Source organism: Leptidea sinapis, chromosome 22, assembly GCF_905404315.1.
Source record: "Leptidea sinapis chromosome 22, ilLepSina1.1, whole genome shotgun sequence".
Taxonomy (NCBI): domain Eukaryota; kingdom Metazoa; phylum Arthropoda; class Insecta; order Lepidoptera; family Pieridae; genus Leptidea; species Leptidea sinapis.
The window spans coordinates 2,408,923-2,427,453 of record NC_066286.1 but is presented as its reverse complement, the minus strand read 5'-3'; the positions used below and the strand labels follow the sequence as shown (position 1 = coordinate 2,427,453).

At 34.0% G+C, this 18,531-nt stretch overlaps 1 protein-coding gene across 1 annotated transcript; it reads right to left on the bottom strand.

Annotated features, from left to right (window-relative positions):
• Positions 1–890: 890 nt before the first annotated feature.
• Positions 891–14,701, bottom strand: LOC126970986 (eyes absent homolog 4). The gene is made up of 8 exons (XM_050817153.1): positions 14,399–14,701; positions 14,012–14,111; positions 13,298–13,469; positions 9,508–9,597; positions 8,117–8,328; positions 7,600–7,722; positions 6,357–6,478; positions 891–4,818 (listed from the first exon to the last, which is right to left on the bottom strand). The coding sequence occupies exons 1-8, from the start codon at positions 14,517–14,519 to the stop codon at positions 4,637–4,639; spliced, it is 1,122 nt and encodes a 373-aa protein (XP_050673110.1). The 5' UTR covers positions 14,520–14,701; the 3' UTR covers positions 891–4,636.
• Positions 14,702–18,531: the final 3,830 nt, after the last annotated feature.

Below are 18,531 nucleotides of genomic sequence, written 5' to 3'. Positions count from 1 at the left end.
CACTAGGTTGTCATCTTATTTTAGTACAGCAGACTCGCTACATGGCCAACAGCGCCAAAATGCCGAATCAGGCACAAAAGCACTTTGACAGCCGCCAGTCCATAGGTAAATAGTAGAGGTCAGTGAGATACATCTGAGCATTTCTCTCTTCCGGGGGCAATAATTATGGATCCATATGCTATCAACCTAACATACTTCTTTGCCTTCTGTCATTCTCATGTAAATTTTCAAGCAATCTTTATTAACAAACCGCATCGTTGCTAACATGCGACATTAGTGATAAAGCGGCCTCATTTTGTGTCTGTCCATCGCGTAGGTACCCAAGCATTTGCAGAGCGCAGTCAACTAATACGGCGAGAATTATTCCTCGCAGATTGAAAGAGGGATTGGCTGCCATATTTGTCACGTCAGAAAAAAACAGTATGTAAAACTTTGAACAAATTAGTACGTGTATAGTGTTGGAATTAACACATTTGATTTATATTTTTCGTCATCTTGTTATCAACTAATAATCTTTTTAAATGTGGCTAGTGCTCGAATTTCTATTTTCCAAAGAAGAACGAAGTCGGTAGGCGGGCGGCGTTTATTTACAAATATGTGCAAGGTAGAAAAGAGAAGCGAATCTATCGTTTTTATAACCGATTTTAATGACAGGTCGTAAACAGTCAGCAACGCTTGGCATAAACTCCTTAGTATTTTAAGATACTAAACCACTACCTAAGGCACAATTGACATTAATTATACTATTGTATGGTGTCAAAACAAGTTAATTATGTCATTCGGCCTTTATTATAAAATCGTGTAGAAAAGTACCTCCTACAAAAACATGTTTTTTAATCATGTTTGTAGACAGATTTCTTAGCGAATTGTTAGTTCAAATAAAACAAACCTTAATATTGAATTATATAATTTTATTTACAATTCGAACAATCGCATCGGACCATATTGTCTAATTACATTCATATTTACATTCCAATAGAATAATATTTCATAAATATTGCTACAATTTCTTAAAGACATTCCAACTAAAATATTTCTCGTACCAATAGCGCTTCCTTTTAAAAAAAGATATAGAAATATCAAAGTAAAGTTGTTCTGTGTGGACCTTATATAATAATAAGAAATATACGCAGACCATTGAGATGCTCAAGCATTTTAAATTCAATTTGACATATGTCAATGTCAGTTTGTCAGTACACCTGTCAATAAAAAAGTTTGATCAACGCATTCGAAAATAGGTCTTAGCATGGCTCTATAGCAGCTTTTATCTTAAGGGGCTAGTCAAAATACTTTTGTGAACACATTAACTGCTAAAACCAATGACGTTCTATACACATTAAGGACATATTATTCGCAGTCTCATAGCAGAACGGCAATAGTGTGCTCATAGACAATGTATGTACGCTGCTAGACGTGTGTCAACTGTCAGTGTCCGAATAAAACATGAACCGAGTAAATGCTTATTGGTCAATAATGTTTTAAACGTGATAAAGCAGTCTAAACGTATTATGAATTAATTTGTTAAATCCTACTACTCCACAGCTGAATATCTAAGTGATCGAACAGCCTGGTACTAGATTATGAATATTTTATAGCAATAACAATGACAGTACAATATTGTACATTTTATTAAAAAGAGCGCAAAAAAAAGAATGCTTAGTTTCTTGCGCCGCTTCATTAACTAGCTGACCCGACAGACGTTGTTCTGTTCATAATATAAAAAAACTTGGAATTTCGTAAGATCCGTTCTTAGCTGGCCTCTACTCGGTAAAAAGAATATTCCTACCAAATTTCAAGTCTTTAGCTCTAATGGTTCCAGATATATAATGATGAGTGACTATGTACGTGGAAATCTCTTTTATATATATAGATCTACTAAAAATTATGATTTAGAAATTACATTGTGTTGGGTGTTAAAGTAATGCCGCACTTTTTTAATAGACTTCAAAATCAAGTAAAGTATACAGAATGGTGAATATAAAAGGCTGAAAGTCCCCTGGTTGCTTCAAGAAACTAACATGCCTGTGAAGTATGGGTGGTAAAATCTAATCTCACTTTCAATAGGAGATTGTATCAATCATGTGGGATAAATAAAAAAATACTGTTTGTATAGGCCAAGACTCTAGACAAAACTAGTGCACGCCACCACTAAGACCTATATTTGCATACATTGCAGTCTTACGATTCGTACTGAACTGCATCTTTTGACCCCAAAAAATCAGTTAAAAATATTCAAAAAAGGTAAAACTTATAAAATATTATTGTGCTGTTTTCAACATTAAGATCCACTAGCTGTCAACGCAACTAGCGCACGAAGCTAAAAAGAAAACAATATTTAAGGCCTTGTTCAGAAAAGAGTTGTAATTATTTTAAAAAAATGAGGCGGCCTACTATTGATACTTACAGAAATTAATGTTTGACGTTCCTTTTACAATTCCAGGTTTATTTGCTCTTTATTTTCTAATTAACAGAAAGTGTGAGCAAGACCGCTATATCGGCGATACTACTCTCATTTTATTCTAATTTCAAAACTTTAAAAATGGCCTCGCGTGCAAGTTGCATTAACTGCTAATATATTGTCCATCACAAAATTTGTATTGTTTTTGTTTATTTATATATTTTTATATAATATATACTTCAATGTATGTACTAGGTTGTCAGAAACGATAATACAAAATTATGAGTACTTAATATGTACAATAAGGTATCAAAACCTTTTATAAATGGATTACAATATAGGCAGCAGTTCAAAAACTTATGCTTACTTATAGAAAATATCAAATTCGTTCTAAATTTACAGAGGTAGGTACTTATGATACCGCTGGTACCAATATATGTACCAATCGTGGTCTTATTCAAATTGAATGGACCACTTAATCCCATATTTAATTTATTATGTACAATTTAAACCGTCGATCTATAAAGTAAATTTATAAAATTAGCCCAACGTATAAACATTTAAAAAAATTGTGCTAATAAATATAAAAATATACACACTACGGTCACGAAGCACATTGAATTTAAGTCGTTGACCTACTTACGCCCTTGTGTGAACGAGACGAATAGATAATTGTAGATGTGGGATAGAGATAGCTTTAGTGAAATGTCAATGGCCGACATTATTTGTGCTTCACGACCAGAGTGTTGCTATAAATAATCGTGGATCCAGTTACATAGTAAAATAAGCTTTTTATAATTCAATAAACATATGTACATAGTGTAAAAAAACCTTAAAATATTTTATATTACCCAGATGAAGTATTGTTAAGCAGAGCTGATTTTATATAAAGGTTGATTTGTTTAAACCTCCACGAGATTTTTATAATAATAAATTGAAGTATTTGCAAATAATTAAGTTAAAATTATTAGTTCCTGTAAAAAAGGGTGCTCTTTTATGTAATTACTGTGTTCCCTTGATGATAATTTTAACCCGAGCCTTTCAGGTATTTTTAGGAGATTTCTCAAATATTCTCGGATATTTTTAACACGAAGGAATAGATTATTGTCAAAATCGTAACGATCCAGAATTATGTAGAATATGCATGTTTTTTAAATATTTTTATTCGATCTTTTAACATTATTAAAGTAACTTAAAGTATTAAAGCAATTTAAAAATAGTCCAATCGTTTCGCGTTCAACGCCAGCCATTTTGACGGTTTACGTATGACGTAAAAGGCAACAAAAAACGAGCATTAGACATTTACGTCAATTAGTTAAAAAGATTGATTTAGGCATATATGTGACCTCATTAATGAGGCTTATTAAAAAAAATTGACCCTATTTGAATCACATGAATATGCAAATTTTTTATGATATAACAATACTTCATCATTTACTGTATAGGAATTAATGACGTAAAACTAGACAATCTATATATTTTCTATATACATTTGAGATAATTTTGAGCTACGTTTGAGCTTTATACGAAGCACTTGAAATTGATGTACTTTTAGGATATGTTACTCAACAGTGTCTCGTTTTAACTATAGAAGAAAATGATCAATTATAAAATATTATGGTACACAATTAAGGCTCCATCACACAGAGCGGTGGTTTAAAAATATAAAAACATTTCGTCTAAGCCTATTGAAAGGTTTTTCTAGGTCTTGAAAATGAGTTTAACCATAAATAATTTCACATACTGTCGTTAACAGCTTTTTAATAATAAAGAACTAACAGAATAATGAAATTTTAATAAACTTAATGAGAACAAAATAAGTTTATATTGATAAAATGCATTTTTACACGGATGCTGCTTACCAGGCAAACAGCGTATAATAAGAAATTAATACAGACTATTTAAGGTCGAGAGATCTACTATGTACTAACACTGCACAGTTTGTAAATATTAAATACGTAATACTTAAATAACTTGGCTGGAATTTGAAGAACGTGTTTGGTTCAGTGGCAAAATCTTGCAAGAACTTGCTTGGTTAAAGGAACGACACCTAGTGCTTACCAGGCTAACAGCAGTTCATAAGAGTATTCAAAATGAAGCGAATTAAGTTCGATAATTTATACTAACTAGTGCACAGCTAAATTAGCTGCAGCAGATCTTAAATAATTTGGCGGGATCATCGAGAACTCTGTTGGTTTTGAGTACGACAAAGATTGCAAGTACCAGGCGAGCAGCAGATCATAAGAAGCCCATGTCAAGCGCGTTGTAGAGCGCCGCTATGTCTGAGTGGCCGGATATCCTCCAGAAGGGATAATTCTTGGCTTTGGCGGCCGCCTCTTCATCCTGTCCATCTCCGATCACCACATACGTGCAACGTTCACCGAACCGCTGTTTTATTTTCTCGAAACATGTTTCTTTACCTGTTGAGTAAAATAAATATATTTTTACTGGAGGGTTGTATACACGAATACGATATTAATAGTACCGTACTCTGACATAATATATCAAATTATTTTATTAATATTATCAAGATAACCTGGTTAGTGTATATGCAATGTGTCCTTCGGTATTACTAATCCATATTTAAGGGATTTTTGTATCGGGACTTGTTTATAGTTCGGACTTGTCGCAAACTTTTTTAACAAGCGACACTGTCAATCAATCAAATTCTTTATTTGCGTATAAACCTGGTATGTTACGATGGTATAATCTTACAGTTTCACATGTTTCGCCAGGCTTAACTAGGCATGCAAATTAATTTGATATAGTAAATATTATGTAAATACTATTTCTATCGTAGTCTACCTGACTGGGAAGTACAGTACATATCCGAGCACAGTAAATATCGCACTCATAGAGAGAGGTATACGCCTATGCATTATTTAGTGAGACTTATCAAAAAATTTATGGTTTTGTAACAGTTGCACAAACTGTTAAAACTGCTGTAACATCACATTTTATTTATTTTTTTTGTTTAAGTAATATATTTAATGTCCAACTTTTTTTTATAGATCGGGTATCGAGCGGACACTCACCAACAACAAATTTTTTTCTGTATTACTGGTTGATGTACTCTTGCAACACCAGAGGAATCGCTCCTGTGATTCCTCTGGTGTTGCAAGAGAGTATGGGCGGCGGTGATCACTTAACAACAGGTGACCCGTACGCTCGTTTGTCCTTCTATTCCATTAAAAAAAAAAAAAAAAGATGTAAATGTGTTGTGATGCTGATTATTATTATTATAATGATGAAAAATCAATGAATGAATCTGGGTTAAGTTAAAAAAAGTATTTATTTTTCTGTCAGAACTAATATAGCAACACAGAACAACAGAAACTAACGAACTATTAACAACAAAAGTCAAAATATAATAATGAAAAACAAGGCAGTGATAGCACGACAATATGTACCTAACGGTAATGAAACTGCAAACCGTACTGACGCAACAGTACGAGCGTGAGGGGGTGAAACGGGAACGGGAGGGTTCATGTTCCAGCGAGGTCCACAGATAATGTGACCGAAAGGGAGACAGATTTTAAAGTGAAGTGAGAAAGGTCGTTTTTTTTAATATTAGTATAATAGAAGTATTATTGAAAAACCAGAAAATAAATTTAGATAATTTATAGGTCTAGAAACGTCTCTTTCTGCTTGAGCAACCGATGAAAACAGGCCAGGTTTATTAGTTTAGTGTGCGTAACAAGCTACGTCTTACACTCGCCTTCAAATATTTTTATTCAAAATAGGATATGACATCACATATTGAAAGTCAAAAACTACCACCCATTCCAAAAAGAATGCCTCAGACCTGAGAAGAATGGGCGCAACAATATCAGCGGCCTTTTTTTTTTCATTGCTCAGAATAGAGGTTAACAGTCTATCTAGGCGTGTAAATGATGTAAGGAAATGAACAATACAAGAGAAGACCTCTATTTTATTATTCTATGATCATGGCACTAACCGGTCTTCGTGGCTGAGTAGATATTCTCGATGGGAAAAACCCCGCCCAGACCGAAAAGCAGAACTTTGGCCAGTGCAGGAACCAGCTGTGTCGTTGTCACTAGAACATTAACACAGTTCTCCCTGAAAACAAACATCAATATGTTATTAAAACACAGGTAGCTTCTTACAAATGGCAAACCAAGATCTAGAATAGCATCACTACATCTTAATATACAGGGTGTCCCAAAGTTATGGGACATGAAGGGAAAGTACCTTAAATATCGATGATAGGCTATTTTACTGAAAGAAGACTTTGTTATTTTTAAAACTTAGTACTTCTGCATTCAAAGATTTTCAAAAAATTACTTGCCTCGTCTGGGAATCGAACCGACTGAAATGTAAAAAAAAACACCTCTACTTTTATGATTCCAATTGAAAGAATGGCCAAAAACTAATGTAGATGTGTTTTTTTTTACATTTCAGTCGGTTCGATTCCCAGACGAGGCAAGTAATTTTTTGAAAATCTTTGAATGCAGAAGTACTAACTTTTAAAAATAACATAAAGTCTTCTTTCAGTAAAATAGCCTATCTTCGATATTTAAGGTACTTTCCCTTTATGTCCCCTAACTTTGGGACACCTGTATATAAATTACGTGTCACTTTGTTTGTCCGTGATGGAGTCCTAAACTAATGAACGAATTTAAATGGGAACTACTTCATGGAGTGCAGTTTAGACCCATAATTATTTTTATTTTCAATATTTGTTTTGTATGGACATATTTTCTATGAGATAATTTAGTGACGCACGGTTTGACAGTTCCACTGTGAAACAATTTAATTATAAAGACAAGGAGTATTTTCTACGAAATAATTCTTAATATTTGAAATATTATTGGCAAATTCCTATAAAATTTTTTTTTTTTGTTTTTTTATTATTTACAGAACAACGTCTGTCGGGTCAGCTAGCATTATTATAAAACGAAATCCTCCGCCGCGTCTGTCTTCCCAATAAACTCAAAAACGAATGCACCGATTTTAATGCTTTTTTGAATAGCGTAGTTCTCGAGGAAGGTTTTAGTATATAATATGTTAAGTTTTTATACACATAATTGTATACATTAACGATATAAGTTGGAGGTGTCGGAAAAAATATGTCGCCTAGGACCTTTCAACGAAAACTTTGAGATATAACAAAATATTTTTTATTAAATTTGCACTCATTACATAATTTCTAATCAAAAGGTTTAACTCAAATAACTCACCTAGAATTAATCATATTAAGGCATTTACAGGCAAGCGTCAACCAGTTATCCGTGGCCTGCTCTAACTCAGCTCGCAGTTGTAGCCATTGTTCACGTTTCGCTGGTCCAAGTAGGCCACCCACACTGAAACATCAATTATGAATTTAAGAAAAATAGCAGAAAATTAATTATACTTAATTTAATTATGGTATAAATGCCAATTTTTTATAGGCATCCTATCGCTAGTTTCATCAAAAAAATGCAGAATGGAACAGCGGGGTCTTGTACTATGATATGTCAGATTTTAAGATTAACTATGCCAAGGAAAATGATGGTGCAACACATTCCGCAGTCTATGTTAAAGTCAGTGTTATTGTTAATGTTAAATTGGACTTAAACCTTAACTATAACAGCTAATATGATGAAACCCAGGCTTAGTATTTCCTGTTGATAATTTTCTTTACCAGCTGGTATTTCACGGAGATATACTTAATCATCTATTTCAATATAAAAACACTTAAATAAATTAAATACATGCCTATTTCTATAATTATTGTAGGTATCTTTAATTTTCCTATATCTGAAAGCTAGTTTCCGCATCCAATCCACTCCGCCGCGAACACCAGGGGCACATAAGCCAGCAGCAGGTGCGGCGCCGGCGTGGAACCCGTCAGATGCAAAGTTATACGCCGAGAGGTCTTGCCCGTTGTCATCAGCCGCTACCGCGTCTATGTGCTCCTGGTCACAGTCCTAAAGATAGTTTAAATTATATAAGTAAATTGTATATCTAAAATGTTTTGTTTCTATTTATTATTGTAGTGTTTGTTTCCTCTGCATAGATAAATAAAAGAAATGAAATAATTAAAAATGTTTTGATAATATGAAATGATGTTATCAATTTTCAATCCTTATATGATTTCCAATTACGTTAGTTGCAACTAAAATAAGCTATTATTTCGAATATGAGAAAAGTAATAAATAAAAGAATACTTCAAGCTGTAATAAACATTATCACTACTTATAAAATTAAGTTTTAAATTGAAGTATTTCTATATTTTGTATTTAAAAATAGTGTCTTGTTAAGGAAAAAATTCTATTATTCGTAGAATTAAAAAGCATGATATTTTCAAATACAATTAGTCTTATGTGTAACTCCTAATATACAGGTGGCCGAGAAGTTGATGTCCAAAGCTAAAATTTGAAAGCCTCATGGTGATGAGTACTAAGCTAGAGGTCCCGGGTTCGAATCCCGGTAGGTGCAAGCATTTATATTATGAATATGGATGTTTGTTTCCGAGTCTTGGATGTTTTAATGTATTTATGTATGTTTTAGTAAGTATATTGTATTAAACATATCATTGTCTTGTGACCCATAACACAGGCTATATTATATGCTTAGCTTGGGGCAAGATAATTTGTGTAAAAAGTGCGTCAATATTATTATTATTATGAGTATCCGAATCACCCCTATGTATATTCTACGATTTTGCGTAGTTTAGGAGATAATAAATTTTTCCCCTTTTATCCGCTTTTTTCACCTAATTGTGGTTTAGGACTTTTTTGCAATAACCACATAAGAAACTATGAATAGTTTAGACAGTGCGGAACTAGTTTAGAATTGAGTCGTAAGTTCAAGATAACTGCTCCAGCTAAATTCATGAAAATGTTCAAGGTATCAAAAAAAAAAATAGCCTATGGCTTCTATTTTTAAAAACTTCCCAGAACATTAAATGAGCCAAATTCAAATTTTAGCTTTGGACGTCAACTTCTCGGCCACCCAGTATATTGTTCACTTTACCTTTGGTTCTATGTAAAAACCTAAACTATTACTAAAAGTTACCTAACAGTCATAGAAATTAAGGAAATCACACTATTGAATATTTATTTTAGATAATGCTCTTATAAATGCCCAGTTTATTAATATCTTACCTCAACATCATTGAAGAAGAAATGTGTGTCAGCCAAGCTGAAAATCATCTCTTCCATCCTAAAACCTAGCTGTATTATATGCTGTGTGTCCTGGAAAAAATATCATGAATAATTTAGTCTAGAATAAACAAAAGGTAATAAATTGAATAACGATTAGGTCCTGAATAATTAGGTTTATAAAATTTATACAGGGTGTCCCGTAATCAGTGGACCAACGGGATACCCGTGATAGGGGTGGTCATCATCTCTCGAAAACACCAAATTTTACTGTTCTAGGGCCAGTAGTTCAAAAGATATGATTTTTTAAGCATTATTTTGAAAATTCTACCCTTATCAACACAAAAGTTGAAAAAAAATATTTTTTATTTTTATTTTGCCCTGTTTCTTAACTTAAGGTGGCTGAGGAAACATGTGTCTTCACAATTAAATCCATTTTTGTGAATAAATATTGCCAAATTAAAAATTAAAAACCAAAACATGCGCAAATATCAAATAACTAAATTTGCAACGTGATGTTTGAAGCAAGCTAGTGCAAAAAAAATGTATGACAGCCTTGCGGACCATTATTTAAAAAACATCTGCAGTTCATACTGATTCCAAAAAGGTATAACAATATTACATTTTACAAAAAAAATAACTTAATAACCAATTTTAGACTCCAATTGCGAGAAACATTTAAGCGCTATCTATTCTGAGAATTATTTTGTTATCGAGAGAGAGATAACACAATATGCTATCTCTTTCTCGCTCAGGTACCTTTTTCGTTTACGGGGTCCTATTGGCCGACGCCTATGATCCCCACACCCTAATTTTTCAAATTATTCTTAGTTTCATCAGAGACTTGCTCATAGCTCGTAGCTGCACACGTGTTTTTTACTTCGCTACCATTACGACTCTTTTTTTTGGTGACTGACGCTTGAATTGGACCTTGTTTGTCTTTGTGATTTGGATACTGTTTGCCCGGATTTTATAAAATGCCTAATACCTATACTCCTCGTGAATATGCTGAGATGTATTTTATTTACGGTCTGTGTAATGCAAACGCTCGGCAAGCAGCCCGTACGTATCGTGAGCGCTATCCTAATCGCGACCGCTATCCGGATCATCGAATTTTTCTCCGTGTAAATAACGCGTATTTAGAAGGCAGAATTCCCGGAGCTGCAAACAACGTGGGAAGACCTAGAAGAGTCGATGAACTTCAAATACTGGCCGAAGTGACAGAAGAACCTTCTACGAGTGTTCGTCGTATTTCAAGACGTACTGGTATAGCAAAAACAACAGTACATCGCATTTTAAAAAGAAACAGTTTATACCCTTATCATATTCAACGAGTGCAGGCACTATTACCTGCTGATTATCAACGGAGGATAGATTTTTGTGCAGAGATGCTTCGCCGATGCCGACAAGATCCACTATTTTTCAATTCAATATTATGGAGCGATGAATCGTGTTTTAAAAGAGTTGGAGTGTTTAACATTCATAATTTACATGAATGGGCTGTTGTGAATCCACGTATTGTACGAGAAGATAGATTCCAGCACCAGTTTGGAGTCAATTTGTGGGCTGGAATCTTAGATGGTAAACTTATTGGTCCATTTGAGCTCCCACCGAGGCTTAATGGTGCTCGGTACTTGCAATTTTTAAGAAATGACTTAAGTAATTTATTAGCAAATGTACCACAGGAGGTATGTGAGAGGATGTGGTTACAGCATGATGGCGCACCCGCTCATTATTGCAGACAAGTGAGGGAATATTTAAACGAGTCTTACCCAAGTAGGTGGATTGGACGAGGAGGTACAATCCCATGGCCAGCTCGATCACCTGATCTTAATCCATTGGATTATTTTTTATGGGGATATTTTAAAGAATCCGTATATGAAACCGTTAACGATAACGAAAGACAGCTAAGACAAAAACTGAATGTGGTGAGTGAAAAAGTCAAAAATAATGAAAGGGCGTTAAAAAGTTTAAAAAGAAATTTTATAAGAAGATGCCGGCTATGCCTTAGAGTAAGAGGAAGACATTTCGAACATTTATTATAAGAAATAAATAAAAAAATTCTAACTATTTACTTTTGTTTTATTGTAAATTCCGCCAAGAAATTGCTATCTAATGTTGATTTAAAATAATTATTGTCTTTTATTGTTTCACAATAATGATTAATTATACCTTTTTGGAATCAGTATGAACTGCAGATGTTTTTTAAATAATGGTCCGCAAGGCTGTCATACATTTTTTTTGCACTAGCTTGCTTCAAACATCACGTTGCAAATTTAGTTATTTGATATTTGCGCATGTTTTGGTTTTTAATTTTTAATTTGGCAATATTTATTCACAAAAATGGATTTAATTGTGAAGACACATGTTTCCTCAGCCACCTTAAGTTAAGAAACAGGGCAAAATAAAAATAAAAAATATTTTTTTTCAACTTTTGTGTTGATAAGGGTAGAATTTTCAAAATAATGCTTAAAAAATCATATCTTTTGAACTACTGGCCCTAGAACAGTAAAATTTGGTGTTTTCGATAGATGATGACCACCCCTATCACGGGTATCCCGTTGGTCCACTGATTACGGGACACCCTGTATAACAAAAATTATGGACACTGTGGTAGTTGCACTCTGACTTCTAGCGATATGCCCAAGGGCTTTAATTAGTTTACCAAGTCTGAATGACACAATATCCATAAATACTGGTTTTCTTCAACAATCCTTTTGTGGTGTTATCTACAGGATTTTCTTTACATTGGATAACCTGGTCAACCCTGATAATTTGCATAAATATTTAGATATTGACCTTGGATGTTGCTCTTTCTAATTTGTAATAGATATTCTATTATATATTATATTATTATAATATATTATAATATATATATATTATATTTATATATATTATATTTATATATATATATATATATATATATATATATATATATATATTATATTATAATATCCCACACTTGTGGCATTAAATATCCAAATTTAAACAATATTTTACAAAATATTCCAATACAATGGACTACACTAAACTGCACACTAATTCTTTCGAATGTTAAGAAATTCCTTAACTTGTTTGACTCTAATTAACAGATAGAGATGAAACAGAAAGATATTTATTTAGAAGAATGGATAGGAAACTATCAGCCCATCTTTTTAATTGTATAAAAACTTATATAAAATTATACAACTTTAGGTGGCCTGCGCAGAACCAGACAAGAACCATGTATCAATATAGAAAATAGGTTGTTGGCAAAAGAAACTGACACATTAAATAATGGCACAAGCATGCATATTAAGAGGAAAAAGTTCCATTCATCCATCACTAATAATAGGTACTGATGTGAAACTTTTTCTTCAATTGACAATGTCAAAGTGTAATGGTGAGGTGACAAGGATGTTGTAAACTAAAATTAAGGGACAAAATCTGAAATGATATTGAATTTAAATTTGCTTTGAATAGATCTTCGAAAATGAGGTTGCAAGGGCTCAGGAAATGCAGAAAAAGAAGTAATCCTAACATTCCAAAAAAAAACGGAAGACAATATCCATATGTACAATGAAGAGATTTAAAAGATGTTCGTGTTGAAAATGAACACCAAACTACCATATGCAAGTATATATAGTATATAAGTAAATATTAACAGCTTTGTAACTACTATTAATGTATAATATTATCTTTGGAGTGTCAATTTGTTGAACTCGGAATACAGATAGTTCATATCATAATGACAAGCCCCTATCTGCATTTGCAGTTTTTTAAAGCTCTTAGATAAGATGCTGTCAGTACTCACTTTATTGTACTTAGTAGCATAGGTCCCCGTTAGCAGGGAGTGGAATATAATAATAGTTTCATCCAGGTCCCACACAAATACTCTCTCTGTGGAAGGTTCGGGGACATGCTGGGCTGGTGATGATGAGGTATTTCTTCGACCCCTACCCCTTGTCCTTGATGTTGTGCTTTCACTGCAATAACAAATTATAAATTTATAGACTTAATTAGATATTCCATAGCACAGATTAGTCTATATCAATTTAGCTGAATATTGTGTGCTGCATTAGGTTAGATTCTTGTGAAGTTGCTTCCTCAGTTGTAAGAATAATTCATACTTTATAGTAGTTTCTTAAATAATAATTAGCTAGTAGGTTATCTGAAGCAAAAGATACATAAGTCCCAGTTAGCAGGGAATAAAATAAACTGTGATGGCACATCAATTTGCATGTAAGGATTGTGTAAATAAACAATTTCTAACAGTATAAGTGTTATATCTCGATTTTCTGTACCGGTCAACAACAGGTCACACCAGCACACTCTCTTGCAAACCATTGAGAAAAACAAAGGAGTATTGCCAGCCTTTGAGGCATGTGTATGAGCTTTTTTTGATTTTGTTGATGGATACAATAGACTTACTAATCAATTCCATAGCTCAGATTAGTCTAGGTAGTTTAGTCATTGCAGTATTTCACAGCATTTATATTAGTCCAATGACAAGAACAACTATACATACCCGGAGTTTTCTCTACATCTCCTGCTAGCCGCATGGATTTCATTTTTGATTGGAGAAAGTGGAGTGTCACCTATTGAGGGTAGCAATGAAGATGGAGAATCTGAAAAAAATATAAAATCTTTTTGAAAGATTTAGAGGAGTAAAGGTTAATTGCATCTTATATTATGTCAATGCTATTATAGCACTTAAAATTAAAAATAGTTATTAATTAACACATTAATCTTTCCAGATTTCATTTTATTCAATTTCATTGTTTTGATATAGCAAGCAATATAGAGCAATATAACTACTACATTAATAGCAAAAAACGTAATGATAAAACACTAGTAATGAAAATTGAATAACTGAAAATTTGACTTGGAGCAAAATATTATTAAATTAAAAAACCTTCTTCGGTATCGTTATCTGAATCCGGCCAGTAATCAGAATCTTGATCATAATAGCGTTGGTTATCATTTTCTTCAATTTTAGAGCGTTTGTGGGGAGCGCCTTCGTTTTCTTTATTCATTTTGTCTTATGTTTAGAATGGAATGTAAACTCAAAATTAATTAGCACTTACAATAATTTTTCAAATTTCGTAACTACTAACCAACCATATAATACAACAATTACATTGCGTTTAATACAAAGATATTTAGAAAGTTCATATTATCTTTTTAACATACTATTTTGTTTACAAAATTCTTAAAAATAATCACTATCTAGATTTACAGAATTGGTTGTCAATGTCATTGAATTGACATTGACTGTCAGAAAGATTGCTTAACAAAATGATAGAATATTGACTATTCTATCTACAAATAACATCATCTACGTTATGGTACCAGAGATATTTCTAATTAATTCATACTTATTACTTACTCAAAGATATGCAAATTAATTGCTTATCATTCATGTTCTAACAACTGTAAATTCATCCTGTGAACTGAAGAAAAAAATATATTTACCTCCTATCGTCCCTCCTAGGTGATATGATGTATGGCCAGCACTGCCACTACTGCTAGGTGAGCTGACATAGGGCGAGTAGCTTGGGGTGGCGTAGTATCCGCCATATTGTGCAACGCTATGATCAGCATAACCCGTTGCGTAACTGCTATAGTCCTGCCCAAATTAGATGTACAATTGAGATTTATCTTTTCAATCAAAAGTATTTTTTGAAACTTTAATGGTTGGATACTGTTTCAACATCAAATTTGATCATAATATTAGCAAAACAAAGAAATTTAAACGTCTACTAAGTCTTTATCAGGATATAATAGTAAAATACTATCTCCTAGTCCGCAAAATTGAGGGCTACTGTTTAGTTATAATATGTGTTTGCTGATACTACGCTTGAATGAAGCGATATCCCAATGCCCATCAGGTTTTTTAAAAATCCTAGAACCACATTATCACTTGCAATCACATCACGTCATTACTTCTGAATTAGCATATTCATGATAAATAGTAAATTTATCCATGCTTAGAAACCTAAAGTAGCAACTGGGGCTGTAGCCCGGGGTTGCACTCCCATAAATTCGGCCCTGCTACTATTATTTGATTGGGATTTACAATTTCATCATATAATTTACATTATACACAGATAAAGAGGCTTGGTGAACTTTTAGACAAACAGTCTTCTTAAATATTGCTATGAATTGGATTAAGTACCACGTCAATCAATCTATAATAATATCAGTACCATCAGAAATTACTCAATAATATAAATAAATGATATTATTTTTAAAATAAATGACTTTTATTAATTTCAGTACAACGAAGTATTAAGTAATAATATACTGTATGTATGCAAAACGATAATAAGCTCATAAAATATGTGTAGTATTATGAATTACCTGCTGCGTATTTGAGAAAGATTGCGCCAATCCACCATTGTACGAGGAATACGCGTAGGGTGAAGGTTGGGCTCCAAATCCTGTGCTAGGAACCGATCCGACTCCGGTCATCCCATACGCACTGAGGTATGTCGGCGTCGCTTTACATGATGGCCTACAAACAAATGATATGGTAAAAATGAGCTAAAAGCTAGATAAAGGCACGGTTGCTTATCAGTGAGCAAATATAGCCTAAACACATGGTCGGAATTGGTACGGCCGAATCATCCGACGAGGCCTCATAGCAAACCAGATATTACGCATAAGTCGCATGGTACATCGCACAAAATAGTTATTGTTATCGTCCAGACCGAACCGAATACGATGCTGGACCGATAGGCGCCAGGCACCGGGCCGTCTGATGTTCCGGCCGTACCAAATCCGACTATGTGTTTAGGCTATTATACTGCTGCTATAGACGAACGCCGAATGTAGATTGGGACGTAATCTGCTCATGTAGCCCCGCTCCACACCCTCCGCCATTGAGACCACATTTTTCTTTGGGCGCGTTTACTGATGTCGGTACTGTAATCATTTACATACTTGTATCAATGCTTTGACCATGAGAATGAGGTATAAGAAAGAGTAATTCTCCTGGTCAATATATGATTGGCTACCTTGAAAAAAAAAATCAAGTCCCAAATTACTACGGCGTTGTTTTTGGGTGACTCTCCTATCCAATTGGATTAAGAGGCGCTTAGTAATTATTAAGCGCCTCTTAATCCTTCCTTAAATGAACTGATACTTGAAAAAGGAGGAAATTATGATATATATTTTCATTCAATAGTCAATACCAGGCATCAACGGACTCATTTAAACAAAATTTATTGTTTCGCGTTCTATGCAGCCTGCTCGGGTGTGAGCATCACAACGGAGAACCTCAAAACTTCAGCAAATCTCGCACGAGTGCATGGTGCAGGATATATTATAGCAACGTTTGTCCTTCTTTCATAAAGTGATTATCTCTCTTCTTAGTCGTTCCGTTACTGCTGAGGATTGTGACTCACATTCAAATGGTCAACGAGCTGTCTGCATCGGTATCGTTCATTCGTCTGCTGGAATGCGGAGCTCATATGGATTTTCGGAGATTTGATCCAACCACCGCTTCGGACTACGGCCTCTAGGTCTTATACCCACATTTTCCCCGTCACCATCTAACGCTGAAGGTTGTCGGCTCCTCTGCGTGCAACATGGCCAAAATATGCGCTGTAAGCAGACCGTGCACAGACGCTGAACAACTTCTATCTTGAGCTGCTTTAAGATGCAGATGTTTGTGCGATGGATCGTCCATGGTATTCGAAGCATACGACGCCAACACCACATTTCTAGTATAGAGCGATGTGGAAGATAAGTGTGCGAACCAGGAGCATTTTAGTTCGATTGCTAATGTTTCTGTCTCGTCATACCTTGCTCAGTTGAGTCATTGCTGTTTTTGTAATGCCTATTCGTCTACGGATTTCTGGCTCGCATTTGTCGGTGTTATTTACTGAGCCTAAGAATTGGAACTGGTCTATGAGTGACTCACCTATTATTCGTGTTGTGCGCTGTGGGGTAGGCACCGTACGGTTGGTTGTACAGCGACGAACTGACATACGAGGAAGCGGCACCACCGCCGCCATATTGTTGCATGCTGTCAAAATAAAACCAGTAAATAAAAATTATACAATTTCATACATGCAGCGTGCATAAAATTTGGTACAACTTAAGTTTGTTTTAAGTCTCAGTAGTGAGGGATAGTATCACTTTAAAAAATAATTAACTGTTAAGTATAATATAACCTATAATATTTAAGCACAATAGCTTATTGGTAATACATAATTGATAAGAGCCTAAATTATTTAAATTTATATAACGACTAGATACAGGCTTGACAAGGGTACCAACAAAAAAAGCGCGTTCACCTACCTAACAGGCCGGCTACGCTCCTGGTATTCTGGCTCCTGGTGTGGTATTATGACACAGTATGGCTGGCGGTGATCACTTAGGTTGTTGGTATAAGATTCTCGTCCAATTCAATTAAAAAATCGGTAACTTGACTTTTAAATTGCCCTACAATTACTCTTTTTGTCGGATACGTCATTGATTAAATTTAGGGTGACTGTCAAAGACGTCCTATAGGTACAGATGGACATATAATTCGTAGTCTGATAGCGGAACGGCAAAAGAACATGTGTAAATTAAATTGCTTAGTAAGGCAAAAGCTTAAAGTGTGCTTAAAGACAATGTAAGGAAAATTTTTCTACTTAATGGTGTGATAAATGTCACTGTCCGAATCAAACCTGAACTACATAAAATATTTTACATTGCTGCTTATTGACTAAGATATTTTAAACAAGTGAAGTAAATGCGGCAATGTATAGATATATCAGTCGAAGCTTATTATGCTCTTATTTGTGGCATGTTCCATATTTCGGCTTTGATCTTATACGACGTGATTTGTCTATATGGATATAACGTCATTGCTGAATGTTCATCGTGCTAGAATTAATATTATAATCCTTTTAACTTCCTCTATTAACTCTCAGGGCTTCCTTTAATTAATCGACCTTCGACAAAGGAAGGTTCATCGGCCCACACAAAATTCCAATTAGCTTTTGCTAGGTCACACGTCTCAATAGACCGTCATATTGAATGAATAGAATAAGA

Excerpts from the sequence above, each read along its gene's own strand:
- LOC126970986 (XM_050817153.1), bottom strand. The coding sequence starts at position 14,519 with ATGAATAAAGAAAACGAAGGCGCTCCCCACAAACGCTCTAAAATTGAA. Across the intron at positions 9,598-13,297 it reads ATGCTACTAAGTACAATAAA|GACACACAGCATATAATACA; the intron begins GTGAGTACTGAC and ends TATTTTTTCCAG. Across the intron at positions 7,723-8,116 it reads TACAATAATTATAGAAATAG|TGTGGGTGGCCTACTTGGAC; the intron begins GCATGTATTTAA and ends TTGATGTTTCAG.